Raw genomic sequence first — 25,818 nt, 5'->3', positions numbered from 1 at the left:
TTGGCGCCTGACGGCGAAATTTATTAACTTAAATTTCATATTATTATTTTTGTTGAAAGCGTCAGATTTTGCCTGACGTAAGCAGAACTTTTATACTAAATTAAAATAGTTTAAAATCATACGTCACAATATATAAAGAAATAAAGAAAACTCAATTTTGATTCAACTATTCTTCAACTTAAATTGAAAACATCGAAATTCTCAGCATTATTTGAAAATATTTTAACGAATTATATCTTTTGCTTTCAGAAAACGTTATGATATTTGCCACAGAAGTGCGAGTCTACATTGAAAGTACCCCCACTATGCTTCTTCTCCTCTACTTCATTAGGTCTTTTGTGACAGAGTGTTTGTCAAACCGGTTGTGGGGGAACGAATGGAGGAGAGGAGAAGAAGCATAGTGGGGGTACTTTCAATGTAGACTCGCACTTCTCTGGCAAATATCATAACGTTTTCTGAAAGCAAAAGATATAATTCGTTAAAATATTTTCAAATAATGCTGAGAATTTCGATGTTTTCAATTTAAGTTGAAGAATAGTTGAATCAAAATTGAGTTTTCTTTATTTCTTTATATATATTGATGCTAACTTAATGCACAATAGTTTGAGTATTCTTCTTAGAGAGTTAATGAAATGCGTTTCGTTTGTAATGTTTAGTTAAAGTTAAGTTTCAATTGATTCTTTTATATTTTTTTCAAAGTATTTTGTATATATATATATATCCCAGTGGGCACAGGGACGTCTAAAAGACGTCTTAAAGACGTCTTTTTTTGTCCGCGGACGATTCGGGGACAATGATGGCAATGTCTCTGAGTCATCAAAAAGACAACTAAAAGACGTTCTATGTCTGGTCCAAAAGACGTCCAAAAGACGTCTAAAAGACATAAGAAAGGACGTCTAAAGTACTTCTAAAAGACGTCTTTTGAACGTCTAAAAGACATAAAAGGGACGTCTAAAAGACGTATTTTGGACGTCCTTTTTACATTCCTTCAGATCTTAAATAAACATTTCTTTTATAACATTTTCTAAGTTGAAATTCAGTAATATTGTATTAAATTTATTTTAAGTTTAATTTTATTTTTTCTAAAATGTGGAGAAATAATGAAAAAATTCCGACGAAGCTGGGATCGAACTCGGATACCTTGGGCTTGAAACACTGCGCCTTAAGCACCTCAGCCGTTCAAGACAGATATGAACCTCTACAAAGTTAACGATCTCACTTGTCAATGAAATGAATTTAACTTAGAAAAATTCCAATGAATTTCACATTCATAAATTTCTAAGTCCAAGTTGAACTTAGAAAATAATATTTTCTATTTATGAAAATTTTTCTATTTTCAAATGTTGAATGGAAAAGACGTCTTTTAGACACTTTAAAGACATCTAATAGCCAAGACATATAACATGAATAGGACGTCTTTAAGACGTCTTAAAGACGTTTTTTTGTACAAGTCCAAAAGACGTCCGCAAAAAGACATCCTTTGGACGTCTTTTGAACAAGTGTGCCCACTGGGATATATATATATATATATATATATATATACGTCATTATTTAGAGTAACGTACTATTTAATACGTTATATATATATATATATACGTCATTATTTAGAGTAACGTACTATTTAATACGTTTTTATTGCTTTGCACGAAGTTCACTTTGTAATTCGTGCCGTGCCAAGGCCCGGCACGAAGTTCGCTTTGTAATTCGTGCCGTGCCAAGGCCCGGCACGAAGTTCGTTTTGTAATTCGTGCCGTGCCAAGGCCCGGCACGAAGTTCGCTTTGTAATTCGTGCCGTGCCAAGGCCCGGCACGAAGTTCGCTTTGTAATTCGTGCCGTGCCAAGGCACGGCACGAAGTTCGCTTGGTAATTTGTGTCGTGCCAAGGCACGGCACGAAGTTCGCTTGGTAATTCGTATCGTGCCAAGGCACGGAACGACACGTTCTGACACGATAAATACGTGTCGGGCCGAGTAAAGCAGATGAAATTTTTTTTAGCTTATTCAGCCATATTTATTATTTGGTAATTATAATTGCGCACCAGTCTACGTTAATACTAGCACATGCGCAGTAATACAATTTAGTAGTTAAATATGCGCAATAGTGCAATTTAGTAGTTACACATGCGCAGTAGTGCAATTTAGTAGTTACACATGCGCAGTAGTGCAATTTAGTAGTTACACATGCGCAGTAGTGCAATTTAGTAGTTACACATGCGCAGTAGTGCAATTTAGTAGTTGATCATGCGCAGTAGTATAATTTAATAGTTATACATGCGCAGTAATGCAATTTAGTAGTTACACATGCGCAGTAGTGCAATTTAGTAGTTGATCATGCGCAGTAATGCAATTTAGTAGTTACACATGCGCAGTAGTGCAATTTAGTAGTTTAACATGCGCAGTACTGTAATTTAGTAGTTACACATGCGCAGTAGTGCAATTTAGTATTTATACATGCGCAGTAGTGTAATTTAGTAGTTAAATATGCGCAGTAGTATGATTTAGTAGTTACACATGCGCAGTAGTGCAATTTAGTTAGTTAAATATGCGCAGTAGTATGTTGCATTTGTTTATTTATATAAAAAAAATTTTTAAAACACTAAGCATGGAATTTCAAGTTGAACAAACTTTTAATTACTCTTACAATCTTACTGAATAGTAAGTATAATAAAATAACTTTCTGAAATGAAAAAAAGACGCATTGACAAGACCCCCTGGAAATTCCATGGATTTTTCGTTGAGATTCCATGTAAATTCTGCAAGTTTTTTATTTTAATATTTTAACATTTCTATTATGATTTGATTTTAATAATAAGCCAAAATACAGAGGTAGTCAGATCATTTTTAGAATTTATTTCGGATTCAGAAAAATTTATGTCTTGAAAAACGGCGTTGGTCTTTACAATTTTTTAAAACAATTTTTAGAGGCGATTATCAAATTTTAGCTTTTTTTTAAGGGAGAGCTTTTTCCGAAACACGGAGGTACTCACAGAATTTGTTTCTGTTTTAGAAAGAATTTGTGTCTGGGAGCGTTCACAAATGATGTCACGCAATTTTTAGAGATTTTCGACACCTCCATTTGAAGCGAATGGAGTTGGAATTTACAAAGTAACAATAAGGATTTATTAAATTAACTTCTCTTTGCACCCTAAAAAAAGTAATTTTGATTTGATTTTGCCTCTAGAAAATATTACCACATATAATTTTTACCGCCATGCTAATTTAATAGGCGTCAAAACTTTATGTGTGGTGATACTTTCCGGAGGCTCATATTTGCTCCCTATAGGGAGCATTTACTTCCGCTATATATTTTTTATCCCACACGCGCAAACATGTCGCTTTCTGATAGGAAACGACAGAGAGTAAAGTCATTCATCAGAGTTGCCACAAATATTTAATTTTATTTTTCATACCTCAGCCACAAAATAGGAGCTTTTAGATAGCAGCCGACAGGAACTAAAAGCCATTCATTTGTCAACTTGAATGAAAATGGCGACCTTTTTTTCCCATGGGCAAAAAAACAGCTATGGTCCCATGCGTTATTTTGCTCATGGGAAAAAAAGGCCGCCATTTTCATGCAAGTCGAACAAGTGAATGACTTTTACTCCCTGTCGTCTGCTATCTGAAATTAACACTTTTGTGCCTTTGGAATAAAAAATATCGTAAGTAACACGGGACTTAAAGGCTGCCAATTTATTTACGTACCTTGTTGCTTAATATACTATTTCCCTGACTTTTCCCTGATTTCCAGACAAAATTCTCACTTTTTCCCTGACCCTAAAAAATACTTTGATTCACTCTAAAAATTATTAGAAACTCAAAAAAATGTTCTATTACATTTATTTACAAATTTCATTAATTGTAAAATTATTCACAAACATCAATAATTGCTTTTTTAAATAAATATTTAATCATTATTATTTTTTTGTAGGAATTCAAATTCTTCAATACATTCAAATTCAAACCTTTTTGAAATTCAACAATTTATAAGAATATTATTACAAAACATAAAGAAGACGATCGCCTTCTTCATGTTTTGTTATAATTTAAATTACAATGAAATTTTTCAAAAAAAATTTTATTATTTACAAAAATCCTAATTAAATCCTTCGCAAGAATTCAATTATTTTTAAAAAGTAGTAAATTTTCTCAAAAAATTCAATTATTTGAAAAAATTGTAATAAAATTCGTTGCAATAATTTAATTATTTTCATAAATAATTAGTTGATTATTTGGTAATTCATTTTTTAATCAATTTTTATTAGAAAATTCTAGAAGAATTCAATTATTTAAATTAAAAAATAAATCCTGCGATGAGTTTTATTATTTATGAAAATAATTAAAAAATTTTCCAAAAATGTTATTAAAATTTTTCTAAAATATTTGAATTTCGGTGAAGAATTTTAATATTTCTAAAAATAATTGAATTCTTCAAAAGAACTTTGTTAAATTTTTTTTAAATATATGAATTCATACGACGAATTTTACAAAATTCTTTTTAAATAAATGATATTTTTCGAAAAAAAATTTAAAAATTTTTTATATTCAATAATTGAATTCCTGTGACGAATTTTATTATTTCTGAAAATAATTGAATTATTTTAAAGAAATTTATTAAAAATTTTATAAATTATTGAATTCCTGTGGAATTTTACCAAGAATTTTATTGAAGTTTTTGAAAATAATTGAATTTCGAAGAAGAATTTATTGTATTATTTATAAAAATAATTGAAATTTTGCCGAGAATTTTTAAAAAAATTTTGAACATAATTGAATTTTTGCGAAGAATTTTATTACTTTTAAAAATAGTTTAATTCTTCCAACGAATTTTATTCAAGTTTACAAAAATAATTGAATTTCTATGAAGAGGGACCATTCAAGTATTACGTAAGCATTTAAGGGGGAGGGGGGTCTAGAAACCTGAAAAATATGCTTACGTAATACTTGATTGGCCCCAGAATTTTATTTCTTTTGAAAATAATTGAATTCTTGCAATGAATTTTATTCGAGTTTATAAAAATAATTCAATTTCGGTGAAGAATTTTAGAATTTCTAAAAATAATTGAATTCTTGAAAAGAACTTTGTTAAGTTTTTTTTAAATAATTGAATTCATGAGACGAATTTTATAAAAATGTTTTAAAAAAATTGATATTTTTCGAAAAATTCTATAAAATTTTTTATATTAAATAATTGAACTCATGTGAAAATTTTATTATTTATGAAAATAATTGAATTATTTCAAAGAAATTTATGAAAAATTTTATAAATTAATGAATTCCTGTGAAATTTTAACAAGAATATTATTCAAGTTTTTAAAAATAATTGAATTTTGAAGAAGAATTTTATTATCTATAACAATAATTGAAATTTCGACGAGAATATAAAAAAAAAAATTTTCAAACAATTGAATATTAAAGAATTTTATTATTTATAAAGATAATAGAAATTTTGACAAGAATTTTTTTAAAATTTTTGACCATAATTAAATTTTTGCGAAGAATTTGAATTGAAATAATTGAATTTCAGTAAAGAATTTTAATATTTCTAAAAATAATTGAATTCTTGAAAAGAACTTTGTTAAATTTTTTTTAAATAATTGAATTCCTGCGACGAATTTTATAAAATTCTTTTTAAATAATTTATATTTTTCGAAAAAAATTTTGAAATTTTTTATATTAAATAATTGAATTCCTGTGAAAATTTTATTATTTATGAAAATAATTGATTTATTTCGAAGAAAATTTATTAAAAATCTTGTAAATTATTGAATTCCTGTGAAATTTTGCCAAGAATTTTATTAAAGTTTTTGAAAATAATTGAATTTCGAAGAAGAATTGTATTATTTATAAAAATAATTAATTTAAATAATTATTTAATTAATTAATTATTAATAATTATATAATTATAATATTAATAATTTAATTAATTATTTTAATAATAATAAATTTTGACGAGAATTTTTAAAAAATTTTTGAACATAATTAAATTTTGGAGAAGAATGTTATTATTTTTAAAGACATAATTGAAATGACCAGAATTTTTTTAATTTTTGAATATAATTGAATTTCTGAGAAAAATTTTATAACTTTTAAAAATAATTGAATTTTTGGAATTATTTGTAACTTTTCCAAAATTCAATTTTTTTTTAGTATTTTTAACTAAAATTCTTTTATCAATCTAGTATTTATGAAAAGAAAATTGTAAAAATGATTCATTAAATAATTTATAAGTCATAATTTTATGATAGTTCTTGTAAAATTAAGTTATTTAAAAAGAAAATATTGTCTGAAATAGAAAAAATTCAAGGTTTTGTATTAAAATTCGTGGTAATTTTATAGTTTACGAGGCAAACAAAAAAAAAAACATCAAAATTCAGAGTTTTTTCATGAATTTTTAAAATTTAATTTTTTCCAGTACTTTTACTAAAAATCCCTGACTTTTCCCTGACTTTTCTGACCAATTTTACTTTCCCTGACTTTTCCCTGAATTCCCTGACCTGTGGCAACCCTGTTCATTTGTTCAACCGTGTGAAAATGGTGACCATTTTCTCCTTTGGGCAAAAATAACAGCTGAGTCTTATGCGTTATTTCTGCTCATGGGAAAGAATGGCCGCCATTTTCAAACAAGTTGAAAAAGTAAATGACATTAAACTCCCTGACACGAGACAAAAAGTTATAAATGTAGGATATCCCAAAAAAGTTGATAGGGTATCCGGAGGTTATCCGTATAATAAACAAACCTCCACTTTGTAGGATATTTTTGGGATATCCTTAGGACGTAGAATATCATGAAAATATCTTCAGAATACATAAATGTCATCCCCGGGATATCTATAATTGATATCCCGTGTGAAAGTTTCCCGACTTTGCCTTATTTAAAAATGGGGCGTTGATGAGGAATTAGTTAGGCCAACCACACTAGGTAATTTCTATACATAGGAGATAATCGGGCACAGACTTATTAATTATAATATAATAATTTAATTATAATACAATACCTTCAATTTTTACATATTTTAACCAATAATTTCATTTTAAATAACTTATTTCTTGAAAAAATACCATAAAATTATTGCTTAAAAATTATTAAAGGAATAATTTTACCTATAACTTAAAAAAATAATGGAATTTTAAAATAGTTGATTGCCAGACAAAATTTTGACTTTTTCCCAGATCCTAAAAAATATTCTGGACTCTAAAAATTATTAGATACTCAGAAAAATTTTCTATTACATTTATGTACGAATTTCCTTGATTTAAAAATTATTCAAAAACACCAATAACTTCATTTTTCAAATAAGTAGGGGAGACTGGGGCGAAAAGTTAAATTTTGCATAAATGATTTTTTTTGGCAATATAAGCCGCTTTGATGCAAATATTTGTATATCAATATTGTAGGGCAACTTGTCCTCTACAACTTTCAATAAAAAAGTTCCTGATATTTTAGCAAAAAATACATGTTTTGTCCTTTTTTGAAAATTTTGTTTTTTTTTAACTTACTTAAACTATTTTCTGATAGGTGATAAGTAGTAGATAAGTTAAAGTACACGTAAACAAGTAATTTAGTAAATAAAAGATCTTTGTTTATTTGACAAAAGCTTTAGAATAGTTGTAAAGTTAAAAAATTGAAATTTCAAAAAAAAAAAAATTTTTTTTGGTTTATTTCACGTTAACCGGTTTATTTTTTGACAGAGTACTTGCCCAATGTCAAATAAATAATGTTTAAACAAATAAACCCAAAAAAACGAAAAATAAAAAAAAAATTTTAACAACATGTAAAAATACATTTAACTTTTCGCCCCACCCATTATTTAACTTTTCGCCTCAGGGTGCGTTTTTGGCTTTAACAACAAATGTAAAAAATCTAACTAAAGATATTTAGCAAATACCTTTAGATATCTCTTCAGGGGACCCAAATAAGGATCTAAAAAAATCGCGATGAGAATAAATTCAAAAAATATACTTAAAAGTTGATATTTTCTTTTTCGAAAAAATTTTCAAAAGTAGGTTGAAAAAAACTTTCAATATAGACACCACAAAAATGAACAGAATTGCATACAACTCCGGACATTTATTTAGGGTGTTAACACCCTTCTATAATTAAAATTGCAATGCTCTAACTATTTTCGTTCGAAAGATAATGAATTTTAACATGGAGGATAAATGGATCACTCCGAGTCTTCGACTCGGTGTAATCGATTTCTTTCTGATTTATAACAATTAAAAATAATCAAGTAATCATCATATCCTATTATTCATATTTTTTTAAATTAAGTAGTGAAAATAAATTTTAGTCCAGACTTTATATCCTATTCTATACTATATACTATTTTTAAAATTTTTATAAATTAAGTAGTAAAAATAAATTTTAGTTAGACTTCATTTCCAATTTTTCATATTATTCCAACATAAGTAGTAAAACCAAATTTTAGTCAGACATAATTTCATATTTTTCTAAAAAAATAGTAAAAACAAGTTTTAGTCAGACGGCATCTTATTTTTTGTATTTTTCAATTACATTTGTTTTCAATTCAATTTGACGTAAAATTTCGATTATTCGGAAATTTTTGAAGTAATTTTTAAAAAAAATTCCATTCAACTTTTTGTAGAAAATTATTTGGATTGAATATTTTATTTAAAAGTATAAAAAATTCAGATTTTTAAAGATTTTTATTCGAAACCTTGCCAAAATTTAATTATTTCGAAAAACTGCAATTCTTAGTAATTTCTTCAAAATTCAATTATTATATAAAACTTTAACTGAAATTAACTTTTAAATAAATTTTTATTACAAAATTCTACTCAGTTATTTAAATATAAACACAGATAATTTTTTAAATAATTGAATGTTTCTTCGAATTGAATTCTTATACATAATTTTATCAACAGATTATTATAAATAATTGAATTCTTTTGACTAATTTTAATCAAATTCTTAAAAATAATAACATTTTTCAACAGATTGGATTCAAATTGTATTAAAAATAATTGAAATTCTGCAATGAGTTTTATTATTTTTGAAAATAATTAAATTCCTAAAAGAAAATTTAAAGTTTATTAAAGTAATACAATTGCTGCGAAGACTTTAATGTTAAATTTTTAAATATCCTTTTTTTCGAAAAAATTTATGCAAATTCCATTTTAAATTATTGAATTTTTGTGAAATTTTTAGTTTCTTGGAAAATAATTAAATATTCGTGTAGAATTTTGTCAAAATGAATGAATTTTACTAAAATTCCTGAAAATAATTTTACTTTTTTGGAAGAATTTTGATGTTTATTTATGAAGATAATAATAATTGAAGTGTTGACAATTTTTTTACACTTTTTGAAAAAAATTGAATTTCTGGAAAGAATTTTGATATTTATTAAGATAGTTGAATTCTGTCAAAGAATCGGGTTAAACATTTTCAAAATTTAATCTAATTTTAACAAAATTGGAATTTACAATAAATTATTGTCATAAGTAGAAAAAATTTAAAGTTTTTTTACAATTCCTGATGATTTTGTAGTATATGAGGCAAACAAGAAAGACACAAAAAATCAAAATTTTCTTATAAATTCTAAAAATCCAAAATTTTTCATATCTTTTAATTAAAAAGTCTGTGGAAGTAATATTTTCGAAAAAGTTTAGCACACTTTTCTTGATAATATCGAATTGATTCTAAAGTGTGTTAATTTAATATCAAGATGTGGATGAAATAAAGTATTGACCTAATTTTGTATGAAATTGATATACTTGATATTAATTTAATACATTCAAGAAAACTGTGAATTGAAATTTTTTGAAATTATTTCAAGTTTTTATTTTCTAATATACCTATATTTTCGAATAATCCAAAAGTCGTAAAATTGAATTGAAAAATAAATGGATTTGAAAATTTTCAAAAAAGTTTGTAAAAATAATTAAATAATTGATTTAAAAAAAAATTTTAGTTAAAAATTGTAAAAAATAACAATTGAATTGAAATGATGAAAATAATTTAGATAAAGTTACAGTAACAATATTCTTATAAATCATGTAAAAAGGAAATTAAATTTGGATGGTAACCCTGCTTTAGTAATTAAATTATTTTCATAAATAACAAAATTCAATTAAATAAACATATTAATGTTTTCGAATTATTTTTCAACTAAAGAAATTGATAAAAAAATGTAATGGAACATATTTTGAGTAACTAATCATTTTTATAGTGAATCAGAATATTCCTTAAGGTGAGGGAAAAATTCTAAATTTTGTCTGGAAATCAGGGAAAAGTTTAGGAAAAACAAAGTTAAATGTATGTGAAGACTCTGATAATAAACTTATTATAATTTCAATGAATTCTAAAATGCAAAAAATCAATTTAATGATAATTTGTGTGTGGAGATATTAAATATTATTTTTAAGAAAACAAATTTGGTATTAAATAGGTAAATTGTAAAATGGGCTTAAATAAATTAAGATTGTATTATTAGCAAAAAAATTTTTTATTTACGTAATCAACATATATTGTTGAAGCGTTACTTTTTATATCACTTCTGTTGCACGCCAAATTAATTTTGTGCAACTAATTATTAAAAATTGATAGGATGACGTGGAAATAACTCTGGAATAGTAAACTTGTAATTTTAATACTTTTCATTTATTCACTATCATTTACATAAATTGGTAGTGTAAGAAAACCGTGACATTAATTTTAGTTCGCGACGGAGTATTCAACAAGACGTTTCATTTGAATCTGTTTTATCTCTTAATTTCTATTGCAGTTTGGAGTGTTGAATTTGAGGAAATTTTTAGGAAAGGGAAAAATTAGGGAGTGTCAGGAAATTAAGTCATTTGATTGGTTTTCAAATTCTATTGAAATTGGAGGAGATAGACAAGTGGTGGTGGCAAATGGTTAAGCGATGGTTATCTTGAAAATCGGAGTCTTGGTACATAAAATTTTGCAAATTTTGCACTCAATCATAAAAATAGATTTTTATGATTGAGTTGTCCCTTTTTTATGATGGGCAGCTTTTCGAACGTGTCGTTACAGAGTATTGCTGGGATTAAGATTTTAAAATTAGAAAGTTTATACAGCTATAATCCGCTTACTTTAGTCAAGAAAAAAAATGGCTAATACATATTTTTGGAAATACCAATTTTTTTTGCTTTTAAATATATTTTACTAAGTTTTTACAACGTAACATATATTATATATTATATTTATATATATATATATATATATGTACATATATACAATATCGAGTCTGCCCTCTTTCATTATTATCACATATTCCTATTGATTTTCTAAAAAAATATAAAATACATATTGAAAAAATTGAGGAAAATGTTGTTTCAAATGTAAAAACATTGATTTCTAGTCCAATTAATAGAAAAATTAGCTTTGAAATATTATTTTTCATTTAATAGAAAGTTTGATATTTTTGGAGAAAAAAGACAATTAAATCCAAATTAATATTGAAAAAATTAATAAATTTATATTTTTATATTTAAACATTCATTTTTTCAATGAAAATTTGCATTCGATTGTCTTTTCTTCTCGAAAATTGTCAAAAAAATGAAAGTTTGAATAGAAAAATGTAAATTTATTCATTTTTTTAAATGTTAATTTGCGTTCGATTCTCTTTTTTTCTAAAAAATATATCAAACTTTTTATTTCTTGAATAATAATATTTAAAAAGCAAATTTTATTATCTAGAGATCCATGCCTTAATAAATAAAATATTATTTTCCTAATATTTTGTCAAGATTTATTACATATGTTGAAAAAAATTAATAAATTTTTATTCTTGTATTTCAACATTCATTTTTTTCAATGAAAATTTGTATTCGATTGTCTTTTCTTCTCGAAAATTGACAAAAAAAAATAAAAAAATAAAATAATAATAATAAAATAATTTTTTTTAATAAAAAATTATATTTAAAAGCAAATTTTTGTACTAATTGGAATAATAATAATAATAATAAATAAAATATTATTTTTTTTATATTTTGTCAAAATTTATTTTATATTTTTTAAGAAATCCGGTGGGAATATTAATACATGTACATGTATTAATTGAATAATTAATAAAAAAAATTGCTTTTTATTTATCAAGTCGTTATTATTTCATCATTAATTGAATAATTAATAAAAAAAAATTGCTTTTTATTCATCAAGTCGTTATTATTTCATCATTAATTGAATAATTAATAAAAAAAAATTGCTTTTTATTCATCAAGTCGTTATTATTTCATCATTAATTGAATAATTAATAAAAAAAATTGCTTTTTATTCATCAATTTGTTATTAGTTCATCATCTATTAGTTCGGTACTGCTGCTACCGGTACTTAAATTATCACTGCTCATGTTTTCAATGTGAATTATTTTCTTTTTTTTTGCAGGTTTCTCCTCTGCAATACAGTCTTTTTGAAAATTTTTATTTGTCCGCACGATAAGGATGTCGTCTATCATATCATGACTCAGGTTAGTGCGCAAGTCTGAAATGATAAATTTCATACCTGAAAATAGTCTTTCGACGCTAACCTGAGTCATTGGGGCAGCATGTACAATTGTCGCTAGACTGTAGAGTTCTGGAGATGATGATTTTCTAACTTCCCAGTATTTTAAAATGTCCTCTTTTAATGGTATTTTAGGAGTTTTTGCAAACTCGTCTAAAAGACTTTCAATTTGAGAAACGCCGCCATTGGAAAGTCTGAATTGTCTTTCCGCGTCTCTTCTTTGAATTTCTAGCGAAAGAAGATCGACATCTTCATCCAGTTCCATCTATGAAAATATATTAAAATTATGACTTTTGGTTTTCTTTTTTGTTCGCCTCGTAAACTATACAATTGTCACAAATTCTAAAAAAAACTTTAAAATTTCCCTATTTCTGACAATTTTTCGTTTTTAATAACTTATAAATTATTGAATGTATTTTTTTTTTAAATTTTAATTTCAATCAAGATGAAATAAACTATTTGACTTTTTTAAATATGCAAAATTCCTCACAGAAATTCAATAAATTATTTTTAAAATTTTAGGAAACATTATCGACAAGAATTCAATTATTTCAAAAAATTTATGGTCAAGATTTTAATTATCTTTTCTCCAAAATTCAATCTTTTATTAAAATTTATTAAAAAATTCTCGATAAGATTTAAATTATCTTTATAAATACAAAAATTCCGAAATACAATTATTTTTTAAAAACTTTAATTAAATTCATTGCACAATTTAAATTATTTTCAAAGAATTTTCTTAATTCAACGATTTTCAATATCTACCCACTAATTTAACAAAAATTTCCCAAAACAATTCTATTGCTAAAGAAAATAAACTATTAACAATTTTTTTTTATAAAATTCTTCCTAATAATTCAATTATTTTCAGAAATAATAAAACTCATGTGAAATTTTTAATTATATGAAAAAATTTTTCTTAATTCAATAATTTGTATCTGTTTATAATTTGTAATTTATTATTTAAAAAAAAATTTCCCAAAAGATTAAGAACAATTTTGACAAAATTCTACACAAATATTCAATTATTTTCAAAAATAATAATTTTTCGAAATGAATCAATTGTTTGCAACTTTTTTATGAAATTCTGCGCAATAATTTAATTATTTTCAAAAGCATAATAAAAATTCTCGTCACAATTTCAATTATCTTTAAAAATTTTAATAAAATTCTTGGTCAAATTTCAATTATTTAAAAAAAAACTTTTAATATAATTCTACGCAAACACTTAATTACTTTCATAAATAATAGAAATTTCACAGAAATTTAATTATTTGTAAATTAAAAAAAAATGTTCTCAATTCAATTATTTTCAAAATTAATAAATTCCTCGCAGAAATTCAATTACTTTAAACAAAATTTTTTTTTAAAATTGTGGTCAACATTTTAATTATCTTTATAAATAAACAGCAAAATATTAATAAAATTCATGGCAAACTTTTAATTATTTTCAAAAATTTATACACATAACCTAAAAATTTGAAGGACTATTTTAAGGTGCTTATTTTCACTTTAATTTCTAAGAGACTGAATAATTTTCTTGTCTGTTAATATTAATTTCAATAAATAAGGGAAACTCATTAAATTGGTTAATATGTCTACAAGTGAGGCAGATAAGTGCACTAAGTGCGGAAAAGAAATGTCACGCGTGACTCCTAAGCTTTGTCCGGGTTGTCATTCTCCCTATCATCCTGGTTGCATCGTACAAATGACAACTTTGCCGAATGGATCATTCACTAAATGTTGTAAACCGAGATCTTCATCTCCTTCAGTATCACCAAACTATATGGATACAGTTTTAAAAGCTATTACTGATTTAAGATGTGACATGAATGACAATTTCAAGGAGGTTAATTCAAAGCTGGATGACGCTTTATCACGTTTGAGCATCACTGAAGGTAGAGTTAATAATCTAACTGAACGTATGAATGTGGTTGAGGCAAAACTGGAGGGGAACTCTGACATTAACTTGAACACTAACGAATGTATCAAAGAAATTAATGATCGTACTGTCCGTAAAAGTAACCTTCTTCTTTTTGGACTTCCTGAGAACAAATCACCTAACACTAACACATCTTCTTCTACTGATAAGAATGACAATCCTTGTTCCGTTATAAACATCCTTCATAAGTATATTTCTCCACATAAGTTAGAGAATATACGTGTACACAGAATTGGCACAACTGCGCAGGTACAAAATCCAAAACCTCGACCGGTGAAAATCATCTGTGCGACGGAGGAGAAGGCACAAGTAATCCTGAAAACATTTGTAGCTGCCAAAAAAGAGCAAAATCACTCACGGGAACTAAAGGATCTTTGGATGACAAACGACAAGACAAAAATGCAACTACAGGAAATAAAAACTATGAAAGAACAGCTGACTTTACGCCAACAAGGAGGAGAGGAGAACCTTGTCATGGTATTCAGGAGAGGAACTCCCACCATAATCAAGAAACCCCCCGTGCGACAACGTACACAGCTCGACGAAAACGGTGTGAAGTTAGTCACATAGACCTTTCTACTACTGTTGATGCGAGTGCTGATCTCCCCGCTACTCATTATTCCCCTATTCAGATTTACTATCAGAATGTAAGAGGCGTGCGCACCAAGATACATGAGCTCCGTCAAGGTATTTCTTTTAATATATATAGTATAGTCGCGTTTACAGAAACTTGGCTATATTCCGGTATTGGATCTGAGGAGCTTGGTTTCTATGCTTATGACGTATACAGACTTGATCGAAGTATCTCAACTAGTGCGAATGCTCGAGGGGGAGGTGTTTTGATGGCATTCAAACGGGAATTAAAAAGTTCTCGCATTTTCACACCATTTGATTCAATTGAATATGTTTTTGTTAAGTTTAAGCAAGCTAAAAAAATTTTTATTTTGGGATGTTTTTACATTCCCCCCAACTCAACGGTTAATTCTTATAAAGAAGTCAGTAATATTCTTGAATTTGTTAATAACAAGTATGGTGATGCAACATTATGTATTCTAGGTGATTTTAATTCACCTTTTATAGTCTGGAATTTTGATTATATAAATAATTTGTCATGCGCAGTGAATTACGGTTTGACAAATCAGCAACTATTAATAGCTTCTGAAATTATTGATGTAATAGATTTTATGGGTTTATTTCAAATTAATTTTAATTTTAATTTACATGGTTCTCTTTTGGATTTGGTTTTTTGTAATCCTGAAAGTTTCTCTGTGACTGCATTAAGTGATTCAATTCTACCCGTTGACAGCTATCATCCACCCCTTGTTATTGATATTCATTCTACTTCCAACAATTTTAATTTACATAATAACAATAATATTCAATATGACTTTAAAAATGCTGATATTGCAAAAATAACTTCCTTTCTTAACGATATTGTTTGGAATACTGTTCTTAGTGTTGATAACGTGGATGATGCTGTAGATATATTTTATAACATAGTATATGAGGCGTTTAATAATTTTATTCCTTTGAAGTTTGTAAATACTAAGATTATGTCACCGTGGTTTACTCGAGAATTAAGAGATTTGGTTTTACAAAAAAAGAGATTGCATAATATTTATAAAAGGGAGAGAAATAATTCAAATTATTTAGCGTTTTCCAAGGTTAGATCTGATTGTAAAGCGTTATCTACATCTTGTTATAATAATTTTATATCAAACACAGAAAATTCAATAGTTGACAACCCGAAGTATTTTTGGAAATTTGTAAATTTAAATAGACAATGTCATTCTTTACCTGGTGCCATGTATTTAAAAGAGGAAAGTAGTGAATCTCCTGTTGAAATTGCTAATCTTTTTGCGAAATTTTTCAAATCTGTCTATAACACTACTACACTGCGACCTAACGATGTAACATCTACAGAATTTAGTGAGGTGAATCTTAATTCAATAACGATAACAAGAAACGATATATTTGTAAAAATAAGAAACTTGGATGCAAATAAGGGAGCAGGTCCAGATGGAATCCCTCCTTCTTTGATTCGTTCATGTGGCTTTTCATTTGTTGAACCACTGTTTATTTTGTTTAATAAATCCTTGAATATGAATAAATTTCCTAATGAGTGGAAAAAGGGTATTATATCTCCTGTTTTTAAAGATGGTATTAAAAATAATATTGAAAATTACAGGCCAATAACATTACTCAGTTCAATTTCTAAAATTTTCGAAGGTCTTATTTATGAGTCGTTGTATGTCGCGTCATCAAACATTATAATTGATGAGCAACACGGGTTTGTTCGTGGTCGCTCTACAATTACTAATCTCGGCATCTTTGTTGATTATTTGTCAACAAATTTGGAAAAGGGACACCAGATTGACGCGATATATGCCGATTTTACTAAGGCATTTGATAAGGTTAATCATAGCATTCTTCTTGAAAAGCTACGTAGAATGGGTGTATCTCCAAATATAATTTTGTTTTTGGAAAGTTATCTATCGGGGAGATTTCAAAGAATAAAATTTAAAAGTGAATATTCAGATCCATTTTTGGCAACTTCTGGTGTTCCACAAGGCTCGAATCTTGGACCACTCTTGTTTGTTCTTTACATGAATGACATTAAATTTATTTTCAAGACTTGTTTTTTTTTGCTTTACGCCGATGACCTAAAAATTTATAATGTTGTTAGTTCAAGTCCTTTACATATTCAGACCGATTTTGATCGCGTGATCCAATGGTGTGACAGTAATCAAATGTCAATAAATGTTAAAAAGAGTTATGTTATCTCGTTTTCTAAGAAAAGTACTTTGATATATTGTTATACTGTTGGTCATGAGGAGCTTACAAGGGTTACTTGTATTCGGGACTTGGGTCTTCTTCTATGCAGTGATCTCTCATTTAATAGACATATATCTGAAGTAACTTCAAAAGCATTAAGAGTCCTAGGTTTTATAACTAGAAACGCATCTATGTTTCACAATATAAATACACTTAGAATTCTTTTCTTCTCTTTGGTGAGATCGCTGCTGGAATATGCCTCTGTAATATATGTGCCTTTTTATGATTTTAATGTGATAAGACTTGAAAGAATTCAAAATAGATTTCTCCGTTTTGTGGCGCGACAGTTTAACATACCATTTGACAGATGCGCCCATGACTACAGTTCATTACGACTATTACTTAACACTCCACTAATTGCATCTAGGTTTCTGTTTAATGATTTGACTTTTTTCTATAAGATTATAAATGGTGTTAATGATTGTCCACATTTATTGTCATTATTTAATTTATCTGTTCCTACTAGAGTTACTAGAAATTACACATTATTTGTGAAATCGTTCCATAGAACAAACTACGGATACCACTCTCTTGTAACAAGACTAGGCAGAGAGGCTAATTCTGTCTCTAATGTTATTGATTTTTTTGACAATAATTATTTAAGATTTACCTCCACATTGCGTAAGTTCACATTAAATTTTTGATTCTATTACTGCCTAGTGCAGGCTAACTAATTATTATTGATTAAAATAGGTTGTGGTTTGCAGCCTTTAGATTGTAAGAGTACTTTGTACGAAAGGGCTTGACCCGTAAATTTGTTAAATAAATAAATAAAAAATAAATTTTTTTTTAATTCAATAATTTGTAGGTAAATGAATTATTTTAATAAAATTTCCCAAAAAAAAACATTCAATTATTTAAAAAATAAAATTTGACAAAATTCTACAGGCAGATTCAATTATTTTCTAAAATATTGAAAATTTTACAGGAATTCAATTATAATCAAATAAAATTTGTAGAAATTCTTTCCAAAGAAAGCAATGTGTTGACAGATTTTTTTAATAAAATTTTTCGCAACAATTTAATTATTTTCAGAAATAATAATTTCAATTATATTTAATACAATTTAAATCAAATTCTTTGAAAAATGTAACTATTTTAAAATTTTTTATTAAAATTCATCAAAACAATGCAGGAAACATTTATTATTCAATAAATAATTTACTTTTGGATTCGGTCATTTTTAATTGTTATAAAACGTATTTTTTTAAAATACATTTTCTTAAAGAATCTACACCATACCTATGATGTTTTATATATTTAAAAATTTAAAAAGTAAAAAAACAAACATCAAACTGTGGACAGAATGAATAAAAGAATTATGAAGATGAATTTAACTAATTTTTGCTAAAAATTTATTTTTTAAAAATAATAAAATTTAATTTATTTAAAAATTAAAAAGTAACAAAATTAAAATTATGTTTAAAATTAAAAAAAAAATTCTTGTCCTAATTTAAATTATTTTCAATATCAAAATTTAATAAAATCGTACACAAACGTTTAATTATTGTCAAAAATAAAAAAAAAATCCACAGTAATTCAATTATTTACAATTTTTTTTTTAAAATTTCTTTGCAATCATTCCATTATTTTCATAAATTTTTAATCATTATTTTAAAATAATATTTTTATAAGTTGTTTAATTTCAAAAAGCTTTAAATTTGGAATTTTTGAATTTCTTAATTCCCGTGGAAAAATAATAATAATTAACCTATTTTAAAAAAAATATTAATGTTTTTGAATAATTTTATAATTAAAGAAATTCGTAAAAATGTAACAGAACATTTTTTTTTTTTTGAGATAAATTTTTTCCTTTATTTATTAAAAATTTCAAAATTTTTATTTTCAATGAAAATTATGCATAAAATGGGTATTTATTTATTATTTCTTAATCATAATTTTTTAATAAATTTTCTATTTTTTATGAATAAACAAGAGAAAAATTTGCATAATTTAAATAAGTCAAACAAAATTTTTGTTATAAAAAAGCATATAATGAACAAAAGGGATAAGATAAAGAATAAGACGATTATTATAGTCAATTGCTTACCAGGCTGTCTTCTGTTGGTGGTACCTGTGTCTCTTCTTCATTTGTCTTTTTTATGGCGTCCCATACTATAAGCAAAGTTTCTTTGGCTATTTTCATGGTTGTTTCTTTGAGAAGCGGTAAATACCTCGGGTCCAAAAACATTGAGGCAAGAAGTGCCTCATTTTCCATCAAGTGTTTTTCTCTTTTAATCATCGAGCTCTTTAATTTCTTTGCAAATAGTGTATCTATCCTTTCTGTTTCCAATTTGCAAGTGTACCAAATACCGTAAACATCCCCTGGTACAAGATTTTGGGTTTGCAACCGCAACGTTGCTTTTTTACATGGTGACAACGCTTTTAAGCAGTCCTCGATGTGGCACCATTCCTCATCGGCTAAAGAAAGAGCCGGTTTTTCGGCTTCGAAATCTTTACAGAATTCTTTAGCCGAGAGTAATGATGCCAACATACTGCATGTGGAACTCCAGCGTGTAACGACATCGAGAGTTGGCTTATTCACGTTATATTTTTTCTTCAATGTCTGAAGCGTTGACTCGTTTCTTAGAGCTTTTACCGCATGTCTTGCCTAAAATAAAATTAATCCAATGAAATCTAATTATTTACAATTACTCTCTAATACTGAATCAGTGAAATTTCACTGAAGATCAGTTAAAAATGATTGAAATTTCAGATATTTTTCACTGAATGGTCATGTAAAAATAACTGAAATTTTCAGTAGTTTTTTAATTGTCAAATCAGTGGAAAATGACTGTAATTTCAGTTATTTTTAACTTACTTTCAGTGAAATTCCACTGATTCAAATCGCGAGAATAGAGTCACTGATTCTCAGTCAAATTTCACTGATTTTCAGTGGAATTTCATTGATTAAGATTGAGAGAGTAAATTTTACGAAATTTCATTTATTAGAAAATTTGTCAATTCAAATATGTAAATTTTTAAAAAAATTATTTAAAATTAAATCTAAAGAAATAAAATTTTTAGACATTATTCAAAATACAACTTTTAAAAAATTTTAATTTGTAATTCTTTTGATTATTTATACAAATTTCTACTACAACTTTTCTAACATTACATTATTTTTATAAACTTTTATTTACAATTTTTGTTTAAATAAATTATTTTTAATAATTAAAAAAAAAATTTTTTTTTATAAGTTCTATTATTGAAAGTAAAGATACATTTAAAGAAATTTCAATAAATTAAAAATTCACTTGTTTACAATTCAAGTTTACGAAATTTCGATTGTTCCAAAATTCTTCCATTATAGATGTATATATAACAGAATAGATAATTTGAATAATTTCAAAAAAATTCAGTTACACTTTTTGAAAAAAAATAATTATTCTACAGAATTATAAAATTATAAATTATAAAATGTTTCTTAAAATGAAATTCATTCGAAGAATTTATCAACAAATTTGTAGATAATTGAATTGAGTCGACGAATTTTAAGAAAATTTCTAAGCATAACTATATTTATCGAAAAATTTGATTAAAATTGTATTAAAAATAATAGAATGTCTAAAAAAGAATTTCAGTATTAATAATTAATTTTTTTTTAAATATTGAATGCAAATTCTATTTTTTAAATAATTATTTTCTAATCAAATTCTATAAAACGATTCAATCATTTTCAAAATATATTCGAAATTCAATTATTTTCAATATCTAGTATTTTTAAACAATTTTGCAAAAGAGTTTAATTATTTTAAAAAAAATGTATAAAATTCATCCAAAATTCAATTATTTTTATAAATAATCAAATTTCCACCGAAATTCAATTAATTTAGAATAGCATTTTCAAAAAAATTTCGAAAAAATCAATTATTTAACAAAATTTTTTAAAAATTTTTTACAATAATTCAATTACTTTCACTAATAATAACATTTTTCATGGAAATTTAATTAATAAAAAAATAATTGATAAAATTCTAAACAAAAATTCAAATACTTTCACAAATAAAGTGTTCCACAAGAATTAAATTATTTAAAATACAATTTTTATAATATTTACTACATTTCGAAAAAATTAATTATTCAAACAATTAAATTAATCAATTAATCAATTATGTTTATAAATAATAAAATTAATTGCATGATTTCAATTATTTTTAATAAAATTTCACTGGAATTGATTAAAAAATGTAATTATTCTTAAAAATTTAATTTCAATTCCTTAAAAAAATAAAAATTATTTAAAAAAAAGTTTTATCAGAAATGTTATTATTATTATATATTATATATTAATTTTATCAGAACTTTTAAAAATAATTATATTTCTATGATGAATTTTATTATTTATATAAAATTTTGACGAGAAATTTAAAAGAAATTTGAAAATAATTGTATTTTTAGGATGAATTATATTATTTATAAAGATAATTGAAATTTTGACAAGAATTTTATTACAAAAAGAAATTTTTTAAAATTTTTTTTTGTTTTTTTACAAATAATTAAATTTTAGAGAAGAATTTTATCATTTATAAATATAATTGAAATTTTTAACAGATTTTTTTAAAAATGTTTAAGAGCAATTGAATTTTGATATTTTTAAAAATAATTGAAATTTTGAGGAGAATTTGAAAAAAAAATTCAAAAATAATTGAATTTCTGTTAAGAATTTTCTTACTTTTGAAGATAATTGAATATTGCAAAAAATTTTATCAGAACTTTTGAAAATAATTAAATTTCCAAGATGAATTTTATTATTTATAAAATTTTGTTGAGAAATTTAAAAAAAAATTTGAATATAATTAAATTTCCGCGAATAATTTCATAACTTTTGAAAATAAATTAATATCAGAGAAGAATTTTATTATTAATAACGAGAATTGAAATTTTGACAATAATTTTATTAAAAATTTTTTTAAATAATTGAATTTCGGAGAAGAATTTCATTATTTGTAAAAATAATTGAAATTTTGAACAGATTTTTTTAAAAAAATGTTAAAAATACCTCATTAAAATTTTGCTATGAATTTTATTAAATTTTATTAAATATTATTCCGGATTGTTTGATATTAAAGTATGTTTTGACGAGAAATGTGATTTTTTTACAATTTTGTGTTTCCTTTATGGCGTTTTTTTCTTAAATTTCATGCGACTTTTTTCTGACTATTTCTGAAATTTTATGCGACTTTTCGTGACTTTTGATGTGAATTTATGCGACTAAAGCGACTTTTTTTGAGTCTTATAGACGATCCAAGCCCTGAGTTTTGAAAACCAAAAATTTCTTCTTGGAAATTCAATTATTTAAAAAAATTTTAATAAAAATCGTTCGCAAGAATTCAATTATTTTCATGAATAATAAAATGCTTTTTAGGATTTCAATTATTTAAAAAAAAAAATTAATAAGATACCCACACATACATTCAATTGTGAAAAATTTTAACATTTTTTTTTTCTTTGTAAAATTTTATTATTTTTAAAAACATTTCCCAATTCAATAATTTTCAATATATATTATTTTATTCATAAAGTTTTCAAACAGAATTTAATTATTTAAAAAATTTATTGTTAAAATCTTCGTAAGAATTTAATTCTTTTTATGAATATTAAAAATTTCTCAGGAAATTAATTATTTAAATTAGAATTTGCATAAAAAAATTGAAAGAAATCAATTGTTTAAAAATTTCCATAAAATTCTTCGCAATACTTAAATTATATTTATAAATATTTAAATTCTTTCGTGAACAAAAAAATTCATTGCTGGAATTCAATTTATTATCAGGATAAGAAAGAAGTAAATATTTTTGATGAAAATTAGGAGAAATTTAGGAAAATAAAATATTGAATGGAATTTTTGTCAGTTTTGTGAAGTGTCTAAAACGAGTTTTTTTTACCGTTAAATTTCATTTTTCAATAGCTACTTTTTTATTCTGAATTAGTTAAAAATAACTAATTATTAGTAAAATCGTGGATGAAGTAAAGAAAATTATTAAAGGGAAAACAATTTTTAAAAATTACCAAGCATTTTAATAAAATTCTTGAAAATAATGAAATTTTGGAGAAGAAAAATGTTGTGGATACTGATGAAAATATTGAAATATATGGGACATTCCACGTCAACACAGACAGAGCTCTAAACAAAAATTGCTTTGATGGATTTAAACGTTCTAGGGCTTAAAAGATTTCTACGTTCATGTACTTTAAGATGCCAATGGGCGTTTTTTGCAAATTTTCATTTCCGATGCCAATAGAGCTGTCAAAAGTCAAAAGGTCCAAAAATCTCAAAATACTTTTATGAATTAAAAGCAAAAAACGAGGTAAATAATTCTGTAACTCATTCTTTATCAGTTTTTAGGGTTCCCGAATATAAATCTAAAGTTTTTTTTTTATCCAAAATGGCGAATTCAATATGGCGGACAAAATTCAAATTTGATCAGATTCGATTAAAACTTGTTACTCGGGGGTTTTTAGGGTCGCTGATTACGAATCTGAAGTCACTTTTTAAAAATTCAAAATGGCGGATCCAATATGGCAGAAAAAATCTTTAAATTTGATCCGATTCCCTTAGAACGTGTTACTCGGGGGCTTTTGGGGTCGCAAATTATGAATATGAAGTTACTTTGTAGAAATTCAAAATGGCGGATCAAATTTTTTAATTTGATCAGATTTAATTAAAAAGTGTTACTCAGTGGTTTTTAGCGTATCTGAATATGAATTTGAAGTCTCAAACACAAAGTAACTTCATATTCATAATCTGCGACCCCAAAAGCCTCCGAGTAACACGTTTTAAGGGAATCGGATCAAATTTGGAAATTTTTTCCGCCATATTGGATCCGCCATTTTGAATTTTTAAAAAGTGACTTTAGATTCGTAATCAGCGACCCTAAAAACCCCCGAGTAACAAGTTTTAATCGAATCTGATCAAATTTGAATTTTGTCCGCCATATTGAATTCGCCATTTTGGATTTAAAAAAAAAACTTTAGATTTATATTCGGGAACCTTAAAAACTGATAAAGAATGAGTTACAGAATAATTTACCTCGTTTTTTGCTTTTAATTCATAAAAGTATTTTGAGATTTTTGGACCTTTTGACTTTTGACAGTTCTATTGGCATCGGAAATGGAATTTTTCAAAAAACGCCCATCGGCATCTTAAAGTACATGAACGTAGAAATCTTTTAAGCCCTAGAACGTTTAAATCCATCAAAGCAATTTTTGTTTAGAGCTCTGTCTGTGTTGACGTGGAATGTCCCATATTCACAAACCTTGGCAATAATTCGATTCACTGATGGATCGTTGATAGCGTCCAACACTGCCAATTGTAAGGTGTGGACGCAGCACCTTACCAATGTTGTCGCCGAAAAATTTACCTCGTTGTTGACAGCTTCATCGACTGAATCCTCTTCTACTTGAGTTTCTTGCAGCAATTCGCCTAGCTTCACCATGTTCCGACCATTGTCAGAAGTAAAAGTGTAAATTCGGTCGTTAAATATATTATAATTACTTAAAATTTCGTTCACTACGATTTTTAAGTTTTCCGATGTGTGGGAGGAGAATAACTCTCTTACCGCAAGGGTACGCAAATGAAGGGCGCCATCCTTGACGAACTGTATATTAAGACCAAAAAACGAACGGTTGTGCCTACTGGCAATGTCAACCTTCATACTGATCAACGGAATCTATTGGAACAAGAGCAAAGTTGAATTTAAATTATTCGACTTTGACTTAGATTAAATTAAGTAATAAAAGTAAATTTTAGTCAGACTTAATTTCTTATTTTTTCAATTTTTCTAAATTAAGTAAATTAAATTATAATTAAGTAAAAACATATTTTGGTCAGACGTTATGTACTATTTTAAAAATTTTTCTAAATGAAGTAGAAAAAATAAATTTTAGTTACACTTCATTTCAAATTTTTCATATTTTTCCAACAAAAGTAGTAAAAACAAGTTTTAGTCAGACATAATTTCATACTTTTCAAAGTTAAATAGTAAAAACAAATTTTAGTCAGACGGTTATTTTATTATATTATTCGAAAATTCTTCAATTAAATATACATTGAAAAATTAAAACTTGAAGTAATTTAAAAAAAAAATTTCATTCAACTATTTGTAGAAAATTAGTTCCATAGAATTTTTAACTAGAAGTATGAAAAATTGAGATTTTTTAAGATTTCTTTTCAAAACCTTGACAAAATTAAATTATTTAAAAAATTTTTAATAATTAAAGTTATTGATAACTTCTTCAAAATTTAATTATTATATATGAAACTTTAACTGAAATTAACTTTTGAATTAATTTCTATTTGAAAATTCTATTCAATTATTTCAAAACAAACATAGTTAATTTATTAAATAATTGAATATTTCTTGGAATTGAATTCTTAATATACATAATTCTATCAACAAATTAATATACATTTTTCGTGAAATTGGATTTAAATTGTATTAAAAAAAATTGAATTTCTGCAATGAGTCTTTAATGGCAAATTTTAAAATATTCTTTTTTTTTTTTAAAAAATTTATGCAAATTCCTTTTTAAATATTTGAATTTCTGTGAAATTTT

General features: G+C 25.4%; 2 protein-coding genes across 12 annotated transcripts in view; both read right to left on the bottom strand.

Annotated features, from left to right (window-relative positions):
* LOC122500030 overlaps positions 1-25,818 on the bottom strand; it is a 212,524-nt gene that overhangs the window by 148,031 nt on the left and 38,675 nt on the right. The gene's annotated exons all lie outside the window — the stretch shown is intronic.
* Positions 12,021-25,818, bottom strand: part of LOC122500032 (zinc finger BED domain-containing protein 4-like) — a 26,204-nt gene continuing 12,406 nt past the window's right edge. Inside the window, exons 3-5 of the mRNA XM_043608728.1 lie at positions 24,519-24,932; positions 19,310-19,870; positions 12,021-12,747 (exon numbers count right to left, since the gene is read on the bottom strand). Coding sequence (XP_043464663.1) covers positions 12,259-12,747; positions 19,310-19,870; positions 24,519-24,932 — 1,464 coding nt within the window. The 3' untranslated portion in view covers positions 12,021-12,258. The remainder of the gene's footprint in view (positions 12,748-19,309; positions 19,871-24,518; positions 24,933-25,818) is intronic.

This window comes from Leptopilina heterotoma, unplaced genomic scaffold, assembly GCF_015476425.1.
Source record: "Leptopilina heterotoma isolate Lh14 unplaced genomic scaffold, ASM1547642v1 Lhet_180, whole genome shotgun sequence".
Classification (NCBI taxonomy): Eukaryota; Metazoa; Arthropoda; class Insecta; order Hymenoptera; family Figitidae; genus Leptopilina; species Leptopilina heterotoma.
Note: the sequence above shows the minus strand (reverse complement) of the source record. Positions and strands in the feature narration are given on the sequence as shown.